The sequence below is a fragment of the Rhinatrema bivittatum genome, chromosome 1 (assembly GCF_901001135.1).
Source record: "Rhinatrema bivittatum chromosome 1, aRhiBiv1.1, whole genome shotgun sequence".
Classification (NCBI taxonomy): domain Eukaryota; kingdom Metazoa; phylum Chordata; class Amphibia; order Gymnophiona; family Rhinatrematidae; genus Rhinatrema; species Rhinatrema bivittatum.
In genome coordinates, this window is record NC_042615.1 from 41,101,969 (window position 1) to 41,127,839 (window position 25,871).

General features: G+C 44.4%; 1 protein-coding gene across 5 annotated transcripts in view; it reads right to left on the reverse strand.

Moving 5' to 3' along the window:
• The window catches only part of INPP4B (inositol polyphosphate-4-phosphatase type II B), a 1,386,300-nt gene that overhangs the window by 418,581 nt on the left and 941,848 nt on the right, over positions 1–25,871 (reverse strand). For 4 of the 5 annotated variants that reach the window (XM_029598221.1, XM_029598061.1, XM_029598140.1 and 1 more), the window contains 2 exons: positions 19,198–19,309; positions 8,965–9,037 (listed from right to left, as the gene is read on the reverse strand). In XM_029598221.1, the coding sequence (XP_029454081.1) occupies positions 8,965–9,037; positions 19,198–19,309 (185 nt within the window). Of the gene's footprint in view, positions 1–8,964; positions 9,038–19,197; positions 19,310–24,221; positions 24,358–25,871 lie in introns of those variants that run through there. The other variant, XM_029598395.1, reaches the window with a different exon arrangement.

Sequence of the window (25,871 nt, forward strand, 5' to 3'; positions counted from 1 at the left end):
CATTTATTGAATGCACGCACATTAATGCTGGAGCACAGATACTGCACGGCTCAGAGCCTTTTTTTTTTTAATCGGTTGCGCTCGGGTCAGGAGGAATCCGGGTAAACTCTTTAAAAAAGAGCCGGGTCTAAGTCTCTGCCTGCACGGCTCAGAGCCTTTTTGGTGGTCCGTGAGCTATGTCCGCGGACTGCCGCACTCACCCGCTGGCAGGTCAGTTGCGCTCGGGTCAGGAGGAATCCGGGTAAACCTTGGTGGTCCGTGAGCTATGTCCGCGGACTGCCGCACTCACCCGCTGGCAGGTCGGTTGCGCTCGGGTCAGGAGGAATCCGGGTAAACCTTGGTGGTCCGTGAGCTATGTCCGCGGACTGCCGCACTCACCCGCTGGCAGGTCGGTTGCGCTCGGGTCAAGTGTTCTGAAGGGGTAGAGGGACAGCTTGTTATGCTTGGTGGTCCGTGAGCTATGTCCGCGGACTGCTGCACTCACCCGCTGAGAGCATACGCAGTCGGCAGTAGCAAGAAAAAGATTGCGTTTAAACGCTCCACTTCTGCACGTGCTGATGCTCCTCCTCCTTCCTGCCTGTGCGTCACCGGAAGTAAACTTTACCAGAGCCGCGTGGGCAGGAAGAAGGGGAAGCATCAGCGCGTGCAGAAGTGGAGCAGCACTTGCGTTTACGGACCGAGAAGAAGAAGAGGCCCGGTAGCAGGGCCACTGCAGAGCCCATCCTGCGGCGACCCGCAAAGAGGAGGCCTAGAGGTGAGTGAGAGCCTGTGCTTGAGACTGAGTGTATGTGACAGTGAGAGCCAGTGTGTGTGTGTGAGAGAGAGAAATGCATGCAGAATCCATATATAAGGCGCACCGGATTATAAGGCACACTTCCGATTTCTGAGAAAATCGTAGGTTTTTATGTGCGCCTTATAGTCCGAAAAATACGGTATATGTAAATATGTTATAATAGTTTACTGTTCCATGTTATGATAGTTTACTGTTCCATGTAAAGGCCTAGCCTATAAGTTCCAAGTTATTTGTAAACCGATACGATGTGCAAACGGTTGTCGGTATATAAAAATGCAAAATAAATAAATAAATAAATAAATAAATAAATGTGTTTAATGACTTGAAATGGTTAGTCATAGAGCAAGTGTATGAATCATGGCATGTTGGAGACCGAATCTGAGGGAAACAATACTGTGTTTATTCTTTACAATCAGGCAAGCATGGGGACTGAATATGGAGACTGAGTGGTATTCCCTAATATAATGATCTTATTTATCCTGATAGAAGTGCTAGAGAGAAAAGTATATTTTGGGCCCCTTCTAGAAATTGATGGACCATGGTTCATTTATGTTGTAATCCACAATACCAAGGAAGAGTAATTCTGCACGTAATATATGCAAACCAAGGCAAACGAGCCCTGTTGTGCCACGTAGCAGTCAGCGATTGGAGTACTCGTCAAGTTTGATTTGTTAAATGACACTGTGTTTCTTCTCTTGCTTGCAGAAATGCTGTCTCTGGAGAGCATTTGAGATATCGCCCGATGCAGAAATTTACAAGGTTTCAAAACATGGACCTGTGTTGGGGAGCTATTTAAAGCTAAGTTTATGTTCCATTTTTTATGTGCAAGTAAAGTATCAAAACATTTCTAGTTATAAGGGCAAATGATGATGCCCTGGGGCAACAGAGCTATCAACTTTGAGTTGCTATGAGCATTTGCATTTATTTATCTGTTTATTTATTTAAAAACTCTCATATCTGCAAAATCCAATGTCCTTAGCGGCTCACATGAAAACCCTACATAATATTCATAACAACAAAGAAACATTTATACCTATCAGAGCCATAACTGACTTCCATACCTGTCATACCTTAACCTAAACCATAAAATGTTATTTGAAATGAAATGGAGGAGAAACCACGCAACCTTCAACGGATGAGGTTGAAACAACAAGTTGAACCCCCTTCTTCCCCCTCACCAATATTTGTTGCCATGCCCTGAAGGTGGACCAGGAGAGAGACACAGTCCTAGTTCTCTTGTGAGTCCAAGAAGCAAATTCCTGATATAGAGAAAGTTCTTGCCTTAGCCAAGTTGGTGCCTCCCCCTGTGGAACATTTTATCCAAGTGTAATAAGATGTTTCATGCGGTCTGGAGCCAGGCACTTATCTAGCGTGTGACTGAATGCATGCTTCTCTGAGATATTGAACTGGAAAGCAAGTTTCTGTTCTGTTATATTATGAAATGAAATCATTATTATGTGCCCTGCCTCTTTATTGCGGCACCTGCACCACACTTAAGACAACCAAAGAGCATGCTTAGATAGTGGGAATTGAATAAGGAATAATTGGATAATTCTTAATGTATTTTATGTATCTTGTTTTTCTTTTATAATTATGTATGTGTGATTGTAATCCGCACTGAGCAAGTTTACTTGGAAAAAGCTTTTAAGTAAATAAATAAAATAAACTTTAGCAATCCTTATGTTTGCGCCTCTGTCTTGTTTCCCCCCTGCCTTATCCCTCAATAAATATAAAAAGGTATTTACTTTTCTTATTGTGTGACTAGCTAAGTAGGCTCCTGCTTGCATATTCTGTAAATAGGGTGGTGAATCTCTTGAAATGTAAACAGAGCTGCTGGGAGATAGGGTTTTCATTCCTAGCTACTCAATAAGTGCATGATAACTCATTCACAGCTTTAAAGTTCCACATATAAAATAGCTACACTCAAGAAGAATTCCAATGCTTAATATGCCTACAGGATTTAAAATATGCGATTATAGGGGATTTTGTTCAATCCCACAGCTGTCACCACATGCAAAACTATTATCTGGCCATGTGCACCCTGACAAACCCTACACAGCTTTCAAACTTTGTCCCGACATTCATGAATCTAAATATTTCTTACAAATCTAAATGGTCTATTTCCTAAGCCTCAATAAAGTGTTAATGTTTATTAGATGCTAAAATAGGCCCTCAACGCACCTTAAAAACACATTCCCGCATGGTAATGGTAACATACATTTCGGCCTTAATATGCAGCTGGATTATCACAGAACACAATACTCATGATCTCTGAATAGCCGTGGTGGTGAACCACACTTCAAGAGATAGTCAAGTACTGCTGAGGGAATCTGGGCCCCACCCTCCAGTAATAGCTAAAAGGTCCTGAAGCCTCGAGATACGAGCTCTCCCACTGACAGAACCCCACCCCCTGGCTCTTTTAGCCCCTTATGGTCAATAATAGCTCTGCAGGACCCACTCTCACCATCTCCCTCAAGTGTAAAATGTGAACCTTCCCAATGTAATAATCCTAACGATAATCCTTCCCAACAATAATCCTAGGAGATTTCAACTTGCACGTTGATAACCCCACACTCTCAACCAGCTGCGAAACCATTCTTACAGCCATGTCTGCAATGGGATTCAAACAAATAATCAATGAACCTACGCACAAGGCAGGTCACACACTGGACCTTATCTTTGTGAACTCAGGTATAACACATTCAGTACATCCCACTTACAAAAAAGTTCCCTGGTCAGACCACTCTTTAATCTCCACCACCTTCTCAATGACCCAAATGAACAATAATCACGCCCCTCAACACTCATTTCTCTACAGAAAAGTATGCGCCTCTGATGAACTCAGCAATCATCTAATCACAGAACTCTCACACATGGACTTCACATCACCCAATGCAGCCGTTAATTCCTGGTCCTCCATAACAGAAACCGTGGCAAACAAACTATGTCCGTGGATAACAAAAAAAGTCAAACAAGGTGCGTCAAAAAGGCAGCCATGGTTTACAAATGAACTTAAAAACCTCAAACTCGTCCTGCGTCAAAAAGAAAGTAAATGGCGTAAAGCCCCTTCCCCCTCCACACTTTCTACATACAAACTCGCCCTCCAATCATATAAGAGCTCCACTTTAAAAACAAAAAGGGACTTCTATGCACACAAGATTCATAACATTATATTCGATTCCAAAGCACTATTCACATTTGTCTCCAATCTAACTCAGGCAAACCCTCCTGACATACCACCTAACCAAGCTCAAACAAAAGCTGATGAGCTGGCACTCTTCTTCAGTAAGAAAATCACGAACCTACTAACACAATTAAAGCATAATACCGGCACACCAACCAGCAATTACATTCTTCATAATAAAGACATCTCCCTCCAATCTCTTGAACTCACCTCCTCCTCAGAGATCCAAACACTTCTTAAGAAAATGAAACCCTCATCGCATCCACTAGACCAGATTCCGTCTAAATTACTACTGCTAATCCCAGACACCATAACCAAAACCCTAGCAGACATTATAAACTGCTCATTCATCCAGGGTTTCTACCCAGACGACCTCAAAATAGCATCCATCAAACCGCTACTTAAGAAGCCTAACTTGGACCCCAAAGATCCTAACAACTTCCGTCCAATCTCAAATCTGCCTTTCATTGCCAAGGTGATGGAGAAACTAGTTAACACACAACTAGCAGATTACATAGAAGAACACAAAATTCTTTTCCCCACTCAATTCGGTTTTAGAAAAGCCTCAAGCACCGAATCCCTTCTCATCTCACTGACTGACTACATTATTTTGGGCCTCGATAAAGGACAGGCCTTCCTACTGATATTATTGGATCTATCGGCAGCGTTCGATACTGTGAACCATGCCATATTACTAAATCAACTAGCGAACATTGGTATTGCAGGATCAGCACTAACATGGTTCAAAACATTCCTAGAAAACAGAGGTTTCAAAGTTAAAATCCACAACAAAGAATCCTCCAGATACCCATCATCACAAGGAGTTCCTCAGGGTTCCTCTCTCTCACCAACACTTTTCAACTTATACCTTCTCCCGCTTTGCCAACTGCTAAACAAATTGAACCTAAAACACTTCATTTTTGCCGACGACGTCCAGATTGTGATCCCCATCAAAGAATCCATCACTAAAGCGCTAGAACTTTGGGAAAATTGCTTTCAAGAAATTAACGAGCTCTTATCCAGCTTAAATCTAATCCTAAACCAATCAAAAAGTGAATTCATTCTAATCTCTCCAGATAATTGCAAAATCACTACAAAACCCGCCAGCCAACTTACAAACCTCAAAAGAAAGAGATTTAGGAGTCTCCATAGACAACCGGCTAAATTTGAAATCGTTTATTAACCAAACAACCAAAGACTGCTTCCACAAACTGCACGTATTAAAAAGAATAAAACCCCTATTTCACTTCCATGATTATAGAACAGTGCTCCAAGCAATAATATTTGCGAAAATTGATTACTGCAACTCGATCCTACTAGGCCTCCCATCATCACGTACTAAACCGTTCCAAATGATACAGAACACCGCAGCAAGAATTCTAACAAACAAAAGAAGAAGAGATCACATTACACCAGTCCTTAAAGACCTACACTGGTTACCAATCCACTACAGAATAATTCATAAATCCCTCACCACAATCTACAAGAATATCCATGGACTGGCTCCACTCCATCTACAAATAGCTCTTAAAAAACACTCCTCCAACAGACCCATCAGAGAAGCATATAGAGAATATCTACAGGTACCACACAACAATACCACCCAACATATAACATTGAGAGATCGGGCCTTCTCCACAACAGGTCCCCCACTGTGGAACTCCATCCCCCTAGAACTAAGACAGGAACCATGTCTTCCAACCTTCAGGAAAAGACTGAAAACATGGCTGTTCATGAAAGCATTTCCGGACCCTTAAAGATTCACTACCATCAAATGCAGCAGCATTACTGAACATTTCCTATTAAACTGAAACAGTCACTTTCTACCAATCACTACAATGTTTTACTTCTTGTTAAACTTTTTATCTTTCCTCTAACTCTAATCCCAGTTAGAATGACCCCCGTTTTATTGTAACTTTTTCTTCCATGCACTTGTTTTACTTTTAATGTATACTCTTATGTTATTAGTTATTTACGTTATAATGTATTTCTCACCCCTTGTTTTATGTAAACCGACATGATACGAACTCCGTGAATGCCGGTATAGAAAAATACAAATAAATAAATAAATAAATAAAATAAATGTAGAAAAAAAAGACATCACCCCCTCCCCCATCCCGTTTCTGGCCTCCCCCAGCCCATCCCTTGAGTCCCCCTGACTCTCTCCTACTTGATAGAGACCCTGAGTGGAGAAGGGGTGGGAGTAATCCCCAGTCACTCCTGCCCCTCTGGCAGCACTTAATAAAATCTATCTCTAGGTGGGCAAGCACCAGTGATGGATCCTGCTGTGAGAGGCAGTGAAGGCAGAAGATGTATTTTTGGGACTTTTAGCAGAGTGAGGAGGTTTTGGATCCCCCTTCCCCACTGGGATTGCAGAGCTGAGAACTTGCCTGATCCTACTGACTTTTCCCCAAGAGAAGTCTCCCAGAAATATTAACAAATGAAGGATGGAAGAACAAGAACAGGAGACTCCAATCGGATCGCCACATACCAGGCTGGATAACCATGAAGAAGATGACCAAAGGTAGGATTTTTGCAGTAAAGTTGGAGATCCTTCCACTAGGATTATCTCACAGCTTCTGGATATGCTGTGATGGTAATGGTAACATACATAAATATCACCATGGGGCTATCCAGATGCCTGGAAAAAGGACACCTATGTACCAACATTCAGATGTAACTTCAATATTATAGATGGATGGACTTTAATTTATGAGTATCAATCAGTAAACTTGAATTTAACACCTAGACCTGGTCCTGTCTGAGTGAGAGGCTGAGTTATTACAGCCTCTCACCTTCTGGGAAGCACCAATACAGTATACACACACAGGGAACTTTTATCATCATCTGGGCCATAAGCAAGAGCTTCCACCCATAAAAAGAATTCCCTCTAGGGATGGAGAGTCAAACGTGGGATGGATTTGGTGATCGGGGCAACCCCTGAAGATAAGTAAATTAGTTTCAGGCTGATGCAACATGGCCATGCTAAAAATGGGTGTCCAAACTGGGTGCCCATCCACCTCTCCTGGGTGCGAGATGCGATACTTAAATGAACAGCCACGTTAAAAAGGATGCGCTAGGGGAAATGGTGTGACTCTAGTGCTTCTTTGGCATTTGGGTGTCCAGGAGACGTCGTTGTGCGCACACAGTCATGGGTTAGGAAAACGGCTGCTAGCAAATTGAGTGTCTGTTTTCCTAACCTGACCGCTGTCAAGACTTTTTTTTTTCATGTTGCTGCTTTCTGTGGCTCCTCCTACTTAGTATCTGCTTTTCTATTGATGGCATGGGGCACCTCAAGACTTAATGTCAGCTCCAGGGCTGGCGTTAATTCTTGAAGGTTAAAACGTGCGCGTTGGGTGCACGGTGATTATTTACATCGGGGCTACTAGCTAATCGCCTCATCAACACAACATTTACGTGTGATGAGTGCTATTAGCTATGTGCAAATTTGGACGGGTGTTTTGGATGCGCTAATACCATTACTGCATCGGGAATTATTCTAGCGCATCCAAAACTCGTGACCAACCACGCAACAAGCTGTGCGCTAGGCTGAGTGCACTGTATTGCATCGGCCCCTTTGTGTGCCCTTGGAATTAACACCCCCAGACAGTTGTAAAGATACAAAGTCAAACTTACTTCCTGAAAAGCATTTATGAAATTCAAGAGTCAAAATCAGGTAGATTTTCAAAGTGTTGTTTGTGCAAAAAGTCCCCGTATACGCATGCAAGACGAATTTTAAGAAGCCAGGAAGTACGCACGTACATACCTGTGCGCGCGTCAAGAATAAGGAGGTAGAAAAGGGGCGGGGAGTAGGGCCAAGATGTACCCACGTAACCCCTGAATTTTGCAAGGCTGACCGTGACAACAAATGCCAAGTTATACAGGTAACTTTACTGCTAGTCCTGATGAGGTGCAAGTCTGGGCCAGAGGGATCCTGAACACTGGAGAGGGAGGGAGAGAGAGAGACTGATATTTTAAAGGCCCAATCTGACACTCTCTATATATTCCACTCTAAGAAGGGCACTTTCAACTCAGGGTGGGGGGCAGTGTTACATTGGTCTGCCTAGGGCACAAGGATGGGATATATAGACGGTGTCAGATTGGCCCTATCAAAGAGGTTCGCGCTCTCTCGCTCTGTCTTTCTCCAGCCAGTCCCTTTTAAATGGCATGTGTGTACTTGCACGCACAATATAAAATTAAGCGTATTTTTTCTCGCGTGCCCAATACCCATGTTTATGGGTGCAAGTGCGCACCTTTTAAAATGAATTGAAAGGTTATAAAGTTCCTTTCATTGCTGTAAGCACATATTAAACTAAATACTGTGTACTTTTCAAATTGCTCCATGCAGTCAGCAGAAAGGTTGCTGCAAACCTTAAAATAGACAAAATAAAATTTGGCATCTACCCACTCAATAATACCCTTTTCTCACCTGCAGATCCCTTCCAAAACAAAACATTTCAAGTTTTAAAAACTGAAACTCAAAGCAAGTCAAGCAAATTCACCTAAAAAGGCAAAGCAAAATGCCAGACTTAATTTAACTAATATATTTTGTTGAAACAGGCTGCTAATGCAAGACAGCTGTCAAAGATCCACTGCAATATTTGAATTTTGGATCAAAACTGATTGGAGATTAAAGGGGATTACTACAACAGAGCACAAAATAAATCCCACTCAAAAAAAAAACTACTCATTCATTCTGATATTTTAATCTCTCACAGAAGGCCAAAGAAGCAGACTGCAAGGCGCGATGCCTGCTTTAAAATCCATGAATTCCTGCATTTGAATTTCAATTCCACTTTATACCCTGCTTTTCCAGCATACAACAGAGCTCAATGTGGCTAACAATAATTATGCAATGGAAATCGCAAACAATAAACAAACATACAAGAACAATTCAATAGGGGGAGAGAGAGAGAGTTCTTAATTTCAGGGCGACTGGAAGATTCCACACTGCCAAAATAGGCCTCAGCCATTTAGCATCACATACCTGCATGTACTAAAGCTAAGCCGTCCATGCCATGTCTGTCTCCAGGGGAGGAACACTCGCAAACCAGCGCGCACTGGAAGAAAGAATAAAATCATGAAAGCAAGCACCGGTAGGCATAATTCATTCATTACTGCTGCAAAAAAAAAAAAAACCCAATATGATTTTATAAGAGGAAAGGCTTGGGGCAAAAATAAAACAGAGTTGCTTACCTGTAACAGGTGTTCTCCCAGGACAGCAGGATGTAGTCCTCACATGTGGGTGATGTCACTGGATGAAGCCCTATCACGGAAAACTTTTCTGTTAAAGTTTCTAGAACATTTGACTGGCACACTGAGCATGCCCGGCATGCCATGATCCCTACAGCCAGAGGGTTCTCCCTTCAGTCTCGTTTGTAGCAAAAGGTGCGAGCAAAAAAATAAAATAATAAACCGTTTCGCACCCAACTCCGTGGGGTGGCAGGTGGGTTTCATAAGGACTACATTCTGCTGTCCTGGGAGAACACTTGTTACAGGAAAGCAACTCTTTCTCCTAGGACAAGCAGGATGGTAGTCCTCACATGTGGGTGATTAGCAAGCTACAGGCTGACTCATATTTATGTGGACCAACAGCGTACAACTTGTGCAACAGGCACAACAACTGGTGTATTGTTGGTAAAAATGAGGCAGCCTGAAAATCACAGCAGGCGGATATGGAAGGAGTTGGGATTATACTGGAAACAAGTTCTTCAAGACGGATTGGCCAAAGGCAAAGTCTTGACGTCCTTCCTTGTCCAGGCAGTAATGAGCTGCAAATGTGTGAAGAGAGCTCCATGTTGCAGCTTTACAGATCTCAGCAATCGGTACTGAACAATAGTGTGCTACTGATTGCCATAGCTCTTACTGAGTTTGCCTTCACTCGTCCCTGGAGAGGAAGGCCTGCTTTCTCATAGCAGAATTCGATACAGTCTGCTAGCCAGTTGGAGAGAGTTTGTTTGCACACTGCAACTTCCGGTTTGTTTTTGTCAAAAGAAACAAAGAGTTGGGTGGATTTTCTATGGACTGCAGTGCAGTCAAGGTAAAATGCAAGTGCACGTTTAGAGTCCAAGGTATGTAAAACCCACTAGAGTGAGGCCTTGGGAAATCGGTGGGCAAAACTGTAGATTGATTTAGGTGAAAGTCGGTTACCACCTTTGGAAGGAGTTTAGGGTGGGTATGGAGTACCACTCGGTCATAGAGGAACCTTGTATAGGGTGAATATGTGACAAGTGCTTGTAACTCACTAACCCTTCGAGCAGATGTAATGGCTACTAGGAAAAGAACTTTCCATGTAAGAAATTTAACATCACAGGAGTGCAAAGGCTCAAATGGGGAACGCATGAGTCTTGTAAGTACTACATTTAGGTCCCATTCAGTGACCGGTGGCCATAGAGGGGGCTTAAGTTGTAGTAGACCCCTCATAAACCAACTCACAAGGGGTTGCGCTGTTATCGGGGCATCCCCTACTCCCTTGAGGTACGCTGAGATAGCACTCAGGTGTACCCTCACCGAGGAAGTCTGGAGACCAGAGTCTGAAAGGTGCCAGAGATAGTCTAAAAGAGATGGAGTGGGGCAGGAAAAGGGGTTGATACCTTTTTGCATGCACCACGTGGTAAATCTTTTCCACTTAGAAAGATAGGATTTTCTTGTGGAAGGCTTATGTGAAGCTACAAGCACTTGAGAGACATCATTTGAAAGGTTGAGCGGTTGCAGGATCAAGCTTTCAACATCCAGGCTGTGAGGGATAGGGTCTGAAGGTTCGGATGGTGTAACATACCTTGTTTCTGAGTTATGAGATTGGGCGCTGTGCGAATGGGTTCTCTGATTGAGAGGTCGAGAAGCATGGAAAACCATACTTGTTGAGGCAAATACGGAGCTATGAGTATCATTGACCCTTTTTGTCCTGTTGTAGTTTCATGAGAGTTTTGGCTATCAGCGGTACTGGGGAAAAGTGTATAGGAGGCCTGTGTTCCAGGAGCGAGTGAAGGCATCCCTGGCTAACTTGCTTTGTTGCCTGTGCAGGGAGCAGAATTTGTCCACATTGTGATTCAGTTCGGATGCAAAGAGGTCGATTGTTGGTTGACCCCAACACTAGAAGATTCTCTTCATTACCAGAGGATCCAGAGACCACTCGTGGGGATGGAACTGTTGACTGAGGCGATCTGCTAGCACATTCTGTATGCCTACTAAATAAGTGGCCCGGAGATGCATGAAGTGTGCAAGGGCCCAGGGCCAGATCTGTGAAGCTTCTTGGCAGAGAAGATAAGAGCCTGTGCCGCCCTGCTTGTTTAAATACCACATTGCAACTGTGTTGTCCTTTTGTATGAGAACAGTCTTGTGTGAAAGGCAGTCCTTGAACGCATATAGTGCATAACGAATAGCTCGAAGCTCTAGGAAGTTGATCTGAATTGCTGCTTCGAGCTGTGTCCAAGTACCTTGAGTTTGGAGGTTGTTCACATGAGCTCCCCAATCCAAGTTGGATGCGTCTGTGGTTAAAGTTACTTGTGGCACTGGTTGCTGAAAGGGTAGACCCGTTAGCAAGCTGGCTCTGTTCATCCATCAGAGAAGGGATAAACGTAACTGGTGGGTTACTCGAATCTGGGATGAAAGCGATTGACTGGCTTGGAGCCACTGTGATTTTAAAGTCCATTGAGTTATTCTCTTGGCCAGCCTGGCCATAGGAGTGACATGGACCCTGGAAGCCATGTGGCCCATCAAGGTTAAGAATTGATGGGCTGAGGCTGTTTTCTTTGCGCAGAGATGAAGCTAGTCTGAAGAGTGTATCTGCGTGATCGTTGGGCAGGAAGGCCTTTGCCACTGTTGTGTTCAAATCTGCTGCAGTGAAAGTAAGGAGGTGAGATGGAGTCAGGTGGGATTTTTGGTAATTGATGAGAAATCCCAACGAGTGCAGCAGATTGATAGTGAGCTTGAGAGCATCGAAAGCTCCTTGCTTGGATTGGCTCTTGATGAGCCAGTCGTCCAGGCAAGGAAAGTCGTGTATGTTTTTCTTGCATAGATGGGCCGCAGCCACTGCTAGGCACTTTGTAAATACAATGGGTGCCGAGGCAAGTTCAAAAGGCAGGACCCGGTTCTGAAAGTGTTGATGTTCCACTAGGAAACGCAGGTACTTGCGGTGACGTGGGAATATTGGAATGTGAGCATAAGCGTTTTGAAGGTCCAGAGAACAGAGCCAATCTCCTTTTTGCAGAAGGGGAAGCATGGTGCCCAAGGACACCATCCTGAATTTTTCTTTTCGTAGAAATCTGTTGAGATTGCAGAGGTCCAAGATAGGGCGGAGGCCACCTGATTTCTTTGGAATGAGAAAATAGTGGGAGTAGAACCCTCTGCCCTGCAGTGCCCGGGGCACAGGTTCCACAACCCTGGCGCCTAGAAGGGTCGACAGTTCTGACTCTAGAAGACTTGGGTGATCTTTGTGTATCCACAGTGGATTGGGTGGTGAGTCCGGGGGTACCATGAGGATGTTTAGATGGTATCCCTGGGTTATAATGGATATAACCCATTGGTCTGTGGTAATGTTGAGCCAGTTGGTTATGAAATGGTGAATTCGACCTCCTACCGGCAAATGTGGATCTGGATTTGTGGATTGGCTGCTGTTCTCTGGATAGGTTTTAAAACCCAGAGGCTTGGCCTGTTTGTGGTGGTGGCTGAGGCCTGGATGTCTTGGGCTGTCAAGGATGTGCTCTCTGAGACGGCCTAGTTGTCCTCACACGAGATGCAGGTGGGTAGTATCTGCGTGGTGATAAAATGGTTTTCTAGGGTCCCTTTCTAGTGGATCTTCTTGCAGAAGAAGGGCCCTCTGTAGTCACTGTAGATAATTGCCGCAGGGTCTTATTATGGTCTTTTAATTGAGTCACTGTGTCTTGAATCTTGTCGCCGAATAGGTTTTCACTGGTACATGACAAATCGGCAAGTTTGTCTTGGACTTCAGGTCTCAAGTCAGAGGCTTTGAGCCAGGCCCACCTCCTGGCGCGGATTCCTGTCATTAACATGCGAGAAGCTGTTTCAAAGGAATCATAAGCAGCACGAACCTTATGTTTCCCAGCCTCAAGGCCTTTTTGTAGTATGGCATTAAGACTATCTTGCTGTTGTTGGAGAAGAGAGTCAGCTATGCCCTGAACCTGTTTCCAGAGATTTCTTTGATACTGTGTCATGTAAAGTTGGTATGCAGCTATTTGTGACACTAGCATAGAACCTTGAAATATTTTGCGACCCAAGATATCAAGGAATTTTTGGACCTTGCCAGGAGGTGTTGAAGAGTGTGGCCGCAGTCTTATGGCCTTCTTTTGTGCAGACTCAACTACCTCAGACTGATGGGGTAGATGCGGTTTTTGTAATCTAGGAATATGCTGGACTAAGTAAGTGGCATCTGACCTCTTATTTACTGGCTGAACAGCACAAAGATGCTCCCAAAGACAATGTTGCAGATCCACTAGCACCTCATGTACAGGGATAGTCTTGACTTTTTTTGGAGCATCAACAAATTAGAGAACTTCCAATGTTTTATGGCATGTGTCCTCCTCTGTAATCAGATTAAAGGGAATTGTCTCAGACATTTCCCTAACAAATTTGGAAAAGGAGAGATCTTCTTGGGGAGATTTTCTCCTTTCTTCCAGAGGAGATGGTTCTGATATATCCTCCGTGGATGTGTCAGTTTCAACATCTTCCCATATGTCAGAAAAAGGTCTCTAGTCGAGATCCTGAAGGAGGGAAGAAGGTTGGTATGGTAGGACGTGTTGCCAACGATGGATCCTTCGAAGGTCTTAACAGAAGATGCGGTGGCACCGATGCAGATTTCGGTGGCACCGGAGGCATCGATGGAAAACGGCCTCTCGGTCCCGAGAGCCCTGATGGACCAGGCATCGGTTCCGGCATTGGTGAAAGGAGGCTGGAATCCATGCCTTCGTTGTCTGAGGACCCAGGATGGGAATCGGCGTTTTCAGAGGCTTTGCGGGATGCTTTGGCATCAGTGGCCCGGGTTGTGTTGGTAGGGCACCGATGAGCATATCCAGTCTGGTCAGTAATGGTGCAAATATCGATGGCTCCAGTGTCGGTGCTGGTATGGGGGCAGGCATCGATGGCTGTAGGTCTCGGAGAGCATCGAGCACTGCCTGGTGGATCAAACCATCCAGTTCCTCCCTGAAAGCTGGTGTAGATATCGCAGCTACAGGGGGAGGCAGGCTAGGCGCTACTGGCACTTCCACAGGGACTTGTGGCGGCTCAGTATCCGGCACTGATATCGGTGGGGATCGCCTTGATTTCTCGGGTAGAGAGGGTGTTAAAAGCTCCTCTACCCGTGTTCTCTTCGCAAGCGGTTCGATAGCCATCGAGGCCAATGCGGTGTCAGTGCTAGCACCGGGAGTAGACTCGCATCAGTGCTGGTGTCGGTGCTTCTCTCGCTGCTCGGTCCGGTCTTTCTCCAGCACCGAGGTTGATGATGTAGAAGCCTTAGACAGAGTCAGTGACGGACGATCACCACTACCCTGGTGCTCCTGGCGAGGTTTGATGATTAATTTCTTCGATGCTCCTGCTGGTGACGATTGGGTGGACGTCGATGGAGTCAACTTGATTTTAAACAGTGTCTCAATCTTTTCAAGATGAGCCCGCCTACCCTTCAGAGTCATCTGGGCACAACTTGGGCAGTGAGAGATGTCATGTGATGGGCCAAGGCCCAGCCCACAGACATCATGTGAGTAGGTAATCGACATGGTACAGGGGCACTCCGGACATTTTCTGAAACCTGTTGCCATAATGAGAGAGGTTGAGGCCCAAAAACGGTCGATGGCCTGTGGACACCGAAAAAAGGTGGAAGTGGGAACTGACCGGGGATAGTGAACTTTACTCACCAAGTGATGAAAAACACTATCGTGATGGGAGACCCCTATGAGGGAACTTTTTAATGAAGTATTCTTCAAGTTTTTTCCGTGAGGAAAATTGTGTGAGAAAATTCTCACAGAGCTCCTAACCGCGAGGCAAACTGCAACGCAGAAAAAAAGAGACTGAAGGGAGACCCCTGTGGCTTCAGGGATTATGGCATGCTGGGCATGCTCAGTGTGCCAGTCAAAAGTTCTAGAAACTTTGACAGAAAAGTTTTCCGTGATAGGGCTCCAATGACGTCACCCACATGTGAGGACTACCATCCTGCTTGTCCTGGGAGAAAAAAACCTGTAGGAGATACCTGGCTCCAAGGCACCTTTTCTTAAAGTTATTGCTTTAATTTACATTTTCCCAAGGTCACTGTAGCATATTGTCTACGGTGTTCCTGGACGTCATGGGTGGGGGTGGGGGGGTGTGTAGTCTTGTGATCGGAGGGAGCTGGGGACGAGGTGAGAATCCACTGCAGCTTCACTGAAGAGGGGAGTCATGACTTTTCCACTCGGCATTAAAGTGTATTTGGGTGCTAACCTCTTCAGCACAGTAACCATGGATGTTTAGTATTAAAAGGCTTTGCCCTGATAACTTTCGGAGCATTTTGAATGAATATGGCAATTGCCCCAGTTCAAGGGAGGAAGGTCTACTGGAAAGAAACTTCCTGAAGGTAACTGAACGAATTAGCACAGACTGAGAATTCAAGGCCCTTTTTTCCAGTTGGCAGGTAGTATTAAGTTTACATGATGATTTATGAGCTTGTGCTCATAAAGGGCAATTTTCAAAGGAATTACCCATGTAAATGTAACATACTTTCGTAGCAATTTTAAAAAGCCATTTATGTGCACAAAGTGAACTTACATGTATACAACCTATGGACAAATGAATGGTATGTATTGTAGCAATTTTCAAAAGCCCACTTACACGGGTAAAGTGCATTTATATCTGTAAAACCCAATTTTAAATGTGTAAATGCTTTTTAAAATTACCTCCTTATTGAATTGCACTCTCTAGTTATGCTTCTTATTTGCTAAGCTCTATTTGAGTGTGTGGTTAAGGCAATTAAGTGGTGTTACATTATTGGGAGTAAGACAATATTTGCCTGCTATTCAGCAGAATACTCAAAATCTGTTGAAGGTTCAGTTCTGCTCCAAAATGACAAACAAAAGACAGTCCTCACAGAGCTAATCATTTAAGCTACAGGGAGGAACAGCTGAAGAAAGAAATAGTATATGGCATATACCCCACAGCCAGTCAGGTTTTCAGAATATCCACAATGAATATGCATGACACAGATTTGTGCATAGTGAGTCCCTGTGATATGCAAATTTATCTCATGCATATTTGTTGCGGATATGCTGATAGCTCAACTGGCCGTGGGGGTCCCCCAGGACAGGTCTGGGAAAACCCCGGTATATGGTTCTCTTTGCAGATCGTGAGATCTTTCATTGGACCAATGAATGAAGGATCCAAAGGTGTTGTAGTACATGAGCTAATCAGACTCCACAGGACTTGTCTTCAGAGAGACCAGTGTGGTCTCAAGCTTCTGTGCTGCCATTTTCGGATTGTGTTTATCATGGCATTATGATTCTTTTTGAACTTTTAACTTATTTTTATAGTGACCCAATAAAAAAGAAATCACAGCATATAAAGAGCCCAGTTTTCTCCAGGATCCACCTGGCTACTAGAGCACTGTCCTGCAGACAGTTAAAAGTAGAAGCGTGAGCTGTTTCTCTCTTACAGGCCGATACAGTACAGTGCGCTCCGGTGGAGCTCACTATTAACCTGCGATTGGATGAGCGTTTTCAATGCGCTAGCATTACCCCTTATTCAGTAAGGGGTTGAAAACGCACGTCCAACTCCCCCTCCCCCCCCAAACCTAATAGGGCCATCAACATGCAAATGCATGTTGATGGCCCTATTAGGTATTCCCGCGCGATTCAGAAAACAAAATGTGCAGCCAAGCCGCACATTTTACTTTCAGAAATTAGCGCCTACCCAAAGGTAGGCGCTAATTTCTCCAGGCACCGGGGAAGTGCACAGAAAAGCAGTAAAAAACGCTTTTCTGTGCACCCTCCGGCTTAATATCATGGCGATATTAAGTCGGAGGTCCCGAAAGTTACAAAAAGTTAAAAAAAAAAAAATTTGAAGTCGGCCCGTGGGTTGAAAACCGGACGCTCAATTTTGCCGGCGTCCGGTTTCCGAACCCATGGCTGTCAGTGGGTTTTGAGAACCGACGCCGGCAAAATTGAGCGTCGGCTGTCAAACCCGCTGACAGCCGCCGCTCCTGTCCAAAAAGAGGAGCTAGGGACGCGCAAAATCACTATTCCACACTGACGGGGCTGTAATAGGAAAAGGGTTTTCTTAACGGGTCCCAAAATAAGTTAACATTCACAAATACAAAACCCCAAGTGTGCCAAACATGTTTCTTTCCATTTTACATGATACAGAGAAACAATTTGCTTGGTCAGAGTTCTGCCTTAGAGCATAAGACACACAGATTTGAAGCACAATGTTGGAACACCCAAGCAAGGTGTCATCCTTTATCCTCTTGGCCAAGTGCCTGCGCGTACGTTTATACTGATTCTCACAAGACACGGGAGCCCACACGCTAGAGGTCAGCCAGAACACTCTCAACTGCAGGACCACACCATTGGAACGCTCTCCCCCCAGACCTACGCCTCGAACCCAGTCTACCAGAGTTAAAAAAAAAAGTTAAAAACCTGGCTCTTCAGGCAAGCGTTCCAAACTCCAGAATTTAACTAAGCGCCTTTTATTGTTCAATGTTCAATGTTCAATGCTCATTGTTCTTTGTAAAAAAAAAACCCCGGTCTGACCTCCCAGACCAGGGCAATCTTTTCGTTTCATGTAAACCGGACTGATTTGTATTGTATACAGGAATTCCGGTATATAAAAATTAAAAATAAATAAAATAAATAAATAACACAAAGATCATTTAGCTCACAACACCAAATTATGTATTGTGAACTAAGGGCCCTGGTGCACACCAAACCAAGCTCCAAAGACTGTAGCAGTGCACTTGCATGCAAATGAGGCTTTGTCAGGAACAAGGTAAATATAGTATGGTATGCTCCCCTCTGAGCATTATTTAGTGAGCCCCTGCTAAAAGCTAAAATTTAGCAATGTTAGCAATGCATGCTTTGTCTAAAAATCCCCCATGCTAATCAGCCCAAAATGAAGGGGCCAATTAGAATACGGGGTTTATGTCCCACGCTCCTTTCCCCAATATCCAGGCCCTACCCTGATCCCTCAGCATCCAGGTCCCAACCCCTTGTTGGTGAGGTGTCCACTTCCCTATAAGTGCCCCAACCTCTCATGTAGATCATCCCGAGGCCCGACATCAGTGCCCTGACCTCTTTCAAGACTGCCTGGACCCCCTCAACATCCAGACCCTAAACTTAATCAATTCCCCCCTCCCAACATTTAGGGCCCCCCATCAAGGCTGGACCATCCTTTTCCCCGATCCAGAGTGACCTGACCCTGCCCCCTCCAACTCTTACGGGATGTGTTATTACCAGTCCAGAGGGTCCCGATTTTCAATGGCGGGAGGGACATGACAACGCTCCTGCCGGCACCGCTCCATTTTGCTGAACTAAATCACCTAATAGTGAAGTACCACTAGGGGATTTTGACTGGGAGTCAAAAAATCTAGATGGGGGGGGGGGGGGGTAGGGGGATGAAATCCCCTGCCTTGGTACTTGGAGCGATAAGCATGGGGGCTTTCAAGAAACAGTGTGCACACGCTGTAGTGTGTAGCTTAGCATGCTTGCCTTTTTGGTGCGCCTGCTATAGTGAGTTTCAAAAAAAAAAAAGAGTGCGTCGCTCATTAAGTGGAATTTTAAGCATGCATGCCCCAAAAAAATTTAACAGTATTATCCAATAGGTTCCTTAGATGAATTAAGTTAGTCCAGCTTGTTTGCTGACCCTTAATTCTACATTTTCCTTAGACAAGAAAGTCAATGGCATTAAAAATCAAACTCCTGTGCAAAGGGAGCATTTTTTTTGCCAGTTGCTAACTGCAATGTTCTCTTATGATAAAGCTGAAATTAAAACTGAATAGTTTTTAAGTTTTGATTTGACCAAACAAGACCCAGAAGACATGCTTTTCTAGCCTGAAATCTATTTGGGGTTTTTTGTTTTTTTGTATGCAAATTTACAGGTTCGGTGAGGGAACTGATGAGCTCGGTGTACTTTATTTCAGAGCTATTTCGATGAATGACAATGAGCCACCTTCTCTGTGTTTTTATTAAATATCGGGGTCTGGCACAGCCGATCATTTCTAATTCAAAGTGTACAAGCCGAAGTTCCTTACCTTTTGTCCCTGCGCGTCTGTTGTGATGCGGCCGGCTTCCCCGTCCTCTGTCTCCCCCATGTTTACCAGGGTAACTTCGACAGTACCAGCTGGCTTACCTCCATTCAAAGTTCTGAAATCAAAAACACAAAAAACAAGAATAAAGATCTGCAATCTTCTCAGTGCCTCTGTTAAAAAAGAAATACAAAGGTAAACACCTATTTAAAAAAAAATAACACTTTTGAAGAAGAATTCTTGTATGCAGGAAACCAATCCACACACTAAAATCCAGTGCATTCCCCTTACGAGCGCATGCTTGGAACCAAACACCAATGCATTTACGCAAGGGCCGATGTAATAAAACCAGTGCCAAAACCGGCACAGAATTTTAGCTCCGATTTTTCACAGCGCGCACGTTAAAAACACAAGGCTCTGGCTCAGTGCAGTAAACTGGTGGTACGCAGCTCCAAAATTGTCAATAGCCACCCTCACGCCTGTGCCTAAGGAGCAGCAGGCTGGCTAAGATTTGCTGCCTTTCAGCTCTGCTGAATCCCATTTAGCGGGAGGGCCGAAAGCACCATAAGTGCCTAGGGGCGGCCAAAAATCCTAAATCCATCCCTGATGGTATGCAAATCAAACTGGTGCTGAATATCCACTGTAAGCCCAAAATGCACCACAAAACCGGCATTAAAACCAGCGGTAAAATACAGCGCTAGTTTGAAAAATGCTGCGGTGTTCCCTATTGGTGGATAGAAGTGACCTAGGCAGGCCTGTGGTGGGATTGGTGGTGCATACGGAGTGTCCGTCAGCTTTCTTGGACACGCCTCCTTTCAGGGCAATAAACGACAGCCTCTTCCAGGGCCGTTGCGGAGGTGCTGGATGGTGTTAGGCGAGCTCTAGTCTGGGAACTGGAGGTTTTATAGGTGTTGGAGTTGGTAGTTGTTCATTTGCGATTGCTCAGTGCTGTCAAACGTGCTGTTGTTTTTTTTTTCTCCTGATGTTTCCCATCCTTTTGTCTGTGTTCTTGAGTGCATCTGATTTTGTTGGCCTGTGATTGTCTGTCTTTTTATCCACTTGTGTTTTCAGGTTCTTGAAAGAGCAGAGTAGGTGTTTGTGGCTGTGGAGAGACTGAAGCATGATAGAGGGGGTGGGAATGGGGAGGGGGGCAGATGAGCGTGACAGGTGGGCGAGTGGTGACAGAGAGGATAGGAAGAGTGCGGTGCATGGATCAGTAGAGTGTAGTCGGGCGGGGGGGGATGGGGCAGGAGGAGAGTGGCTCGCATTAAGGTAAAGGGTGCGGTTAGAGGGGGGGGGATGAAAGAAGGAGGGTGGAGGTGCCAGAGCAGGGAGAGGGGGAGGGAGGAAAGGGAGCAGGGAGTGGAAGTGGTGCTCAGGAAGGTAGAGACCCGTCCCAGCAGTCATCATCTGGGAGCAATGAGCAGGTGGGAACCAGCAGCCAAAAGCTGGAGGAGAAGTGGCAACCAGTGCAATGGAAGAGAAGGAGCTTCTGGGGCGGCGGGTCTGGTGGCCATTTCAGTCTGTTCTGCTGCTCTGTGGCAAACATAGAACATAAGAACATAAGAAATTGCCATGCTGGGTCAGACCAAGGGTCCATCAAGCCCAGCATCCTGTTTCCAACAGAGGCCAAACCAGGCCACAAGAACCTGGCAATTACCCAAACACTGGACTATGTACATTTTTCTTTTGTTTTCATGGTTTGGTGTGTTTTGCGGGCGAGCCAAAGAATTAGAGTGGCAGAAGCTTTGGTAGGAAGAAGCGAGAGGGAAGAGCGAGGAAGAAGACGCTTAATGTCAGAAGAAGAAAGGCGGTAAAATCAATTGAGTCCTCTCCGACTAAGCTGTCTCAGGTTACAGCAGATACAAAAAAACCAAGTGTTAATAAATACTAATTTACTATCTACCTATAATCAAAAGCTGGAAGAAATGGACAAGAGACTTACAGATACAGAAAAAATTACTCAAAATCTAATTAAGTCAGACCAAATAGTAAACAGAAGATTGGAAAGTCTTGAAAATGCTTCAAGAATGTGCAGCTTAAGGGTGTTAAATTTTCCTGTGATCAGGTTAATCTCTCCACTGGAGTTATTCAAGACCTATATGTTAAAAATATTAAATATTCCTGAGTCAGCACCACCTGTGATTATGAAGATTTATTACCTACCTCAAAATATTTCCAGGGAAAATGGAGAGAGAACAACCTGCTCAATTGGACATTTCTGAAATCTTGGAACTTTATAATGAAACAGAAATTATTCAGAGGAGACCGGTCTTAGTGACGTTTGCATTTATGTCAGAGCATAATAACGTCCTAAAAATGTTTTTCCGTAATAGGCAACTGCTGTTTTACGGTCAAAAGGTCTGGGTTTACCCAGACCTGACTAGACCTACACAGATGACATGAAAAAATTTTCTTGGGTTAAGATCTGATGTATTAAAATTAGGAGCGAAATTTGTTCTACGATATCCATGCAAAATGTGCTGTATATTACAATAATGTCAACTATGCCTTCTTTGAAATAGATCAGTTAAGAGCATTTTTGGAAGCCCACACCCAGAGATAGTACACGTGTGAGTCCGTTAATATAGTTGGTTATGTCAATTACCTGACGACCTGAATTAAGCTTAAAATATGTTTCCTTAATTTTGCTCCCTATATTACCAGTCCTCCCAATATTTCCTTTATTTTTTAGTAGAAAGAGTAAATTGTTATACTTTATTTCTTATTTTTGGATTTACATTTAAAATTGTACTGTATTTCCATAGCAAGTTGTATGCTTGTTATATTATGTTAAAAATTTGGAAAATAAAAATTAAAAAAAAAATAAAAAAAAAAAGAAGAAGAAAGGTGGATCTTCGAGGAGCAGAGGCCGTCCTGCTTCAAGCCCTTCACAGAAGGGTGCACAGGCAGTGGATATTCCGCCTGAGGACAAGGTTACCCAAAGACAGATGTGGTCCAGACAGAAGGAAGAGTGCCCCATGTCTGAAACTGCAGGAAGAGCACTAATGATGCCCCCACCTGAAAAAGACAGGGAAAGAGAGAGAGAAAAAAACCCAGCAAGAAATGCAAGTCCAAAGCAATCCGACGCCCCCTAGGGGCCCAGCAAGAACAGTGCTCTGGAATGTTAACAGGAAGAGAAGAGACAACGTTTCGGGAGGGGGGGGGGTGGCAGAGTCAAGGGGGAGGAGCATTTAATGCACAGAGAAAAGGCATTCAAGTGTAGCAGCATCTGCGCCAGAAGGAAGATCAGGAGCGGCAACGGTAACACTGAAACCTGCAATAAAAAGCAGAGTCAAGAGCACAAGCAGTGCACCCCTCTTTGTACACTGGAATAGTATGCACTTTTGGCCCCTTGCACCAGGACATGTGTACCATTCCGCTTTCGGTACCCACCCCAGAGAGCTTACATTTTCACATTTTTTGCTTCTGCTTTGGTTTGACTTTTATTGCAAACCTACCCAGCAGCCAGCTTTCGCAGTATTTCCTTTCGGTGAAATACTGGGCCAGCGCAAACTGCGCAAGGATGAAGGAGTCATGGCTACTTCCGAAAAATTGGAGGCAACACTGAGAATCTTCACGTGCACACTGCACACAACTTGTGCATTCAGGGAGTGGGAATGCTTCCTGTTGCGGAAAGCCATTTCTCTCCTGTGGTGGGGGGGTGACAGCGACACAGGTGCAGTCGATTGCACTCGTTACATTCGGCATGCCAGCTAATATCGAAGCAAGCGAGCTTCATCTCCGGCCACTCCATAAGCTGCCGTGGGTTACCTGATGTACTCCCTGACTCGTTTCATTACGGCCCTCAGTCCCTGGCTGAAATGCCTTGAAAACGCTGACCGGTTCACACCGGCCACTACAGCCCCTGCCATTCTGGAAAGAACCCGTGGCAAGAAAATGCAAGGCCCCGAGAAGCTTGACCAATGGCATGTCCGCCATTCGTTAGAAGGTCAATATCATCTCTCATTTCTTCATGAGAGAAAGAATTGCCCTAGAGCTCAGTCTATCTGTCCAGGTCCCCTCTGTCTCCAGTTACCCCCGAAGTGTTGTCCTGAAACCAGGACAGCCTGCTCCTCTTGGACCTTCCTTTCTTCTTCGAAGAGAAAGTGTCTTTCTTTCTTTCTCTTCCCTTTCTCTTCTCTGCTTTAAAGCTTTGTGCCCCTCTAATTCTTTAGCTCATCCGCAAAATGTAGCAAACCATGAAAAAAAAAGAAAAACTATACGTAATCCATGCTTACCACAGAAAAGCACCTAATACACGCATCAGAATAAAGGCCACCAGAAATGCGACTTCAGTTATACTCCTGCCCTGACCCTGCCGTTAAATGTACCATGCTAAACAATGCGTACTAAAATTTCTCCCTGCTAAAGCAGCTCTCTGTATCGCCCTAGAGTAGCTGATACTTTTGCTTGCATGCAGTTTGCATGCACCCGTGCTTTCTTAGCATGGGGTTTCTTGGTGCTAAAACCCATATTACATGCCTGAGCATGGTCAGCGCCGAAAAATCCGCGATAAAACCATCAGCCCCACAGAGAATAATTGTGACATGTGGAATTTATTCAATTGTACAGATCTTGGAGGCTTTTCAATGAGGCTATCACAGGAATTATTCCGTAATACTCATTGTGTAATAAGGCTGATTTTATACATGTACCTGAATTTTTTTTTTTAATTAAACATAATACTTACATACTCTGCTAAATGCAAAAACAGGCAAATTTCACAATGTAAAACAGAACTTTTCAGTGAATGCCTATTACAGGAATACAACTGCAAAACGTTCTGCCTTTACAATGAAGTTCAGCGTCACACAGGTCTGCAGGCTCTCTCCTCCAGAGGGTATTTCATGTCCACTTCAATGTTCATTTTCAACCCAACACAAAATTAAAAATCCATTTCCTGCCCCATGAAACGACCATTAAGACCATCAAATGCTGGGCCTTATTTTAAAAGGAGATGGTATGACTCGCAGCTTAAAAAAAAAAAAAAATCTAATAAAATGAATACTTTTTGCAAATGATTTTACCTTGTGCGGTTGCCTGTGGTGGACCTCCTTCAGACCCTGCACTGCCCGCACACTCCTTTATTAAGGTGAAGCTTGCAAATTGAAAACTGGCATCATCCCAAAGCAGTTCGGGACCGTCCATGTACCGTACGAAGAAGAAAATGAAAGCAAAATCCAGGCCTGAGCATTCCTGGCTTCCCTTCCCTGAACTTTCCCTCTGGTCTGGCCGTTGTCCAAGGCAGGCACCAGGCCCCTCCCCTGGCTGGTTGGCAAGGTGCACTGAATAAGCACTACAACCCAGGCTGGAAAGCTTGTTCCCTCCCCTCTCATATTATTGACCTCCTTACCTCTGCCATCAAAGAGCACCAGCCACATACTGAAGACTCTCAGGAAGGAGGAAGTTTATCAAGGTCTTACTTTTGGAAATGAAAAAAATTTGCACAGTCAGGGGGTAATTAGGTAACTGCTTGGATAGATTCAAAGTCAGTTAACTGCCGGTTTCACACCAGCTTTCGAAGAGAAAATAATGTACGTGTGCACTTTCCCTTTGAAAATGATTCCAGCAGGACTTTCCACGCTCATTTACACCTGCTAATGTGTGCGCAGTCTTTTTTTTTTTTTTTTTGGTAGGGAAACCTATGTGCATACTTTATAAAAGGCAAGAGTATACGCGTGAGTGCAAATCCCTCCACAGCCCTGCCCTGGGAATGCCTTTGCTCACGCTAGGTAATCCGAGTAACTACAACACTATGCCAATTCATATAGAAAAAAAAAAAAAAGCACCCATTTTGAACATTTTATTTTTCTTCTGCCTTATTTTTGTGATTATGTTAATAAAACACTACTGTTTAGCAGAATTAGTGACAGAACACACTTATGGAATATATGAATTGTAGAGAGATTTGATTTACTATCAGCACCAGATGCAAATTTACACAGTAGAAACAAAAGAAAGCAAGCAGAGTCATGGATTCAGGAATGGTTTCCAAAATACATTTGTACAAGGGATATGTGTGTGTGTGTGTGTTGGGGGGGGGGGTATGAGGGTGGATAGGTGGGGTGAGGATGGGTGGTGTTATGTTTGGGAGGATGTCAGTGTGTGCATGCATAAGTGTGGGTGGTGGAGCTGTATGTAAGGGGATATGAGAGTGTGTACGTCTGTGTGTGTGTATGTGTGGAGGTGTTTAGTGGAGATGGAAGTGTGGGGAGTCTGAATGTTTTTGGATGAGTAAGGGCTTATGTGGGTAGAAGGGATTGTATGTGTATGGAGTGTCTGAATGTGTGGTTTTGGGGTTATGACTATGTGGTTGTAGGTAGTGGATGTGGTTGTGAAGAAGTGTGTAGGTAGTGGTTGTGTGTGTATGTATACGTGGAGGGAGTGGGTTTGTATAGGTGTTGGAGTGTTTGTTGAGGGATGGATGTGTATATTTGGGTAGGTTTGTGTATGTGGGAGATTTTGTTGTATGAGGGAGTTAATGTGTGGTAGGATTTTGGGTGTGAGAGAAGTTATTGGGCATGGGCTTTCATGGATATGGCTCTGTGTGTGTGTGTGTGTAAGTGGGAGGTGTGGTTGGGGCAAGTGTGTGTGTATGCGGGTGTGTATGGAGGGTAAATTGAGAAATTGTGTCATTTATTTTCTGTCTGTGAGAAGTATGAAGGTGTGGGTGGGTG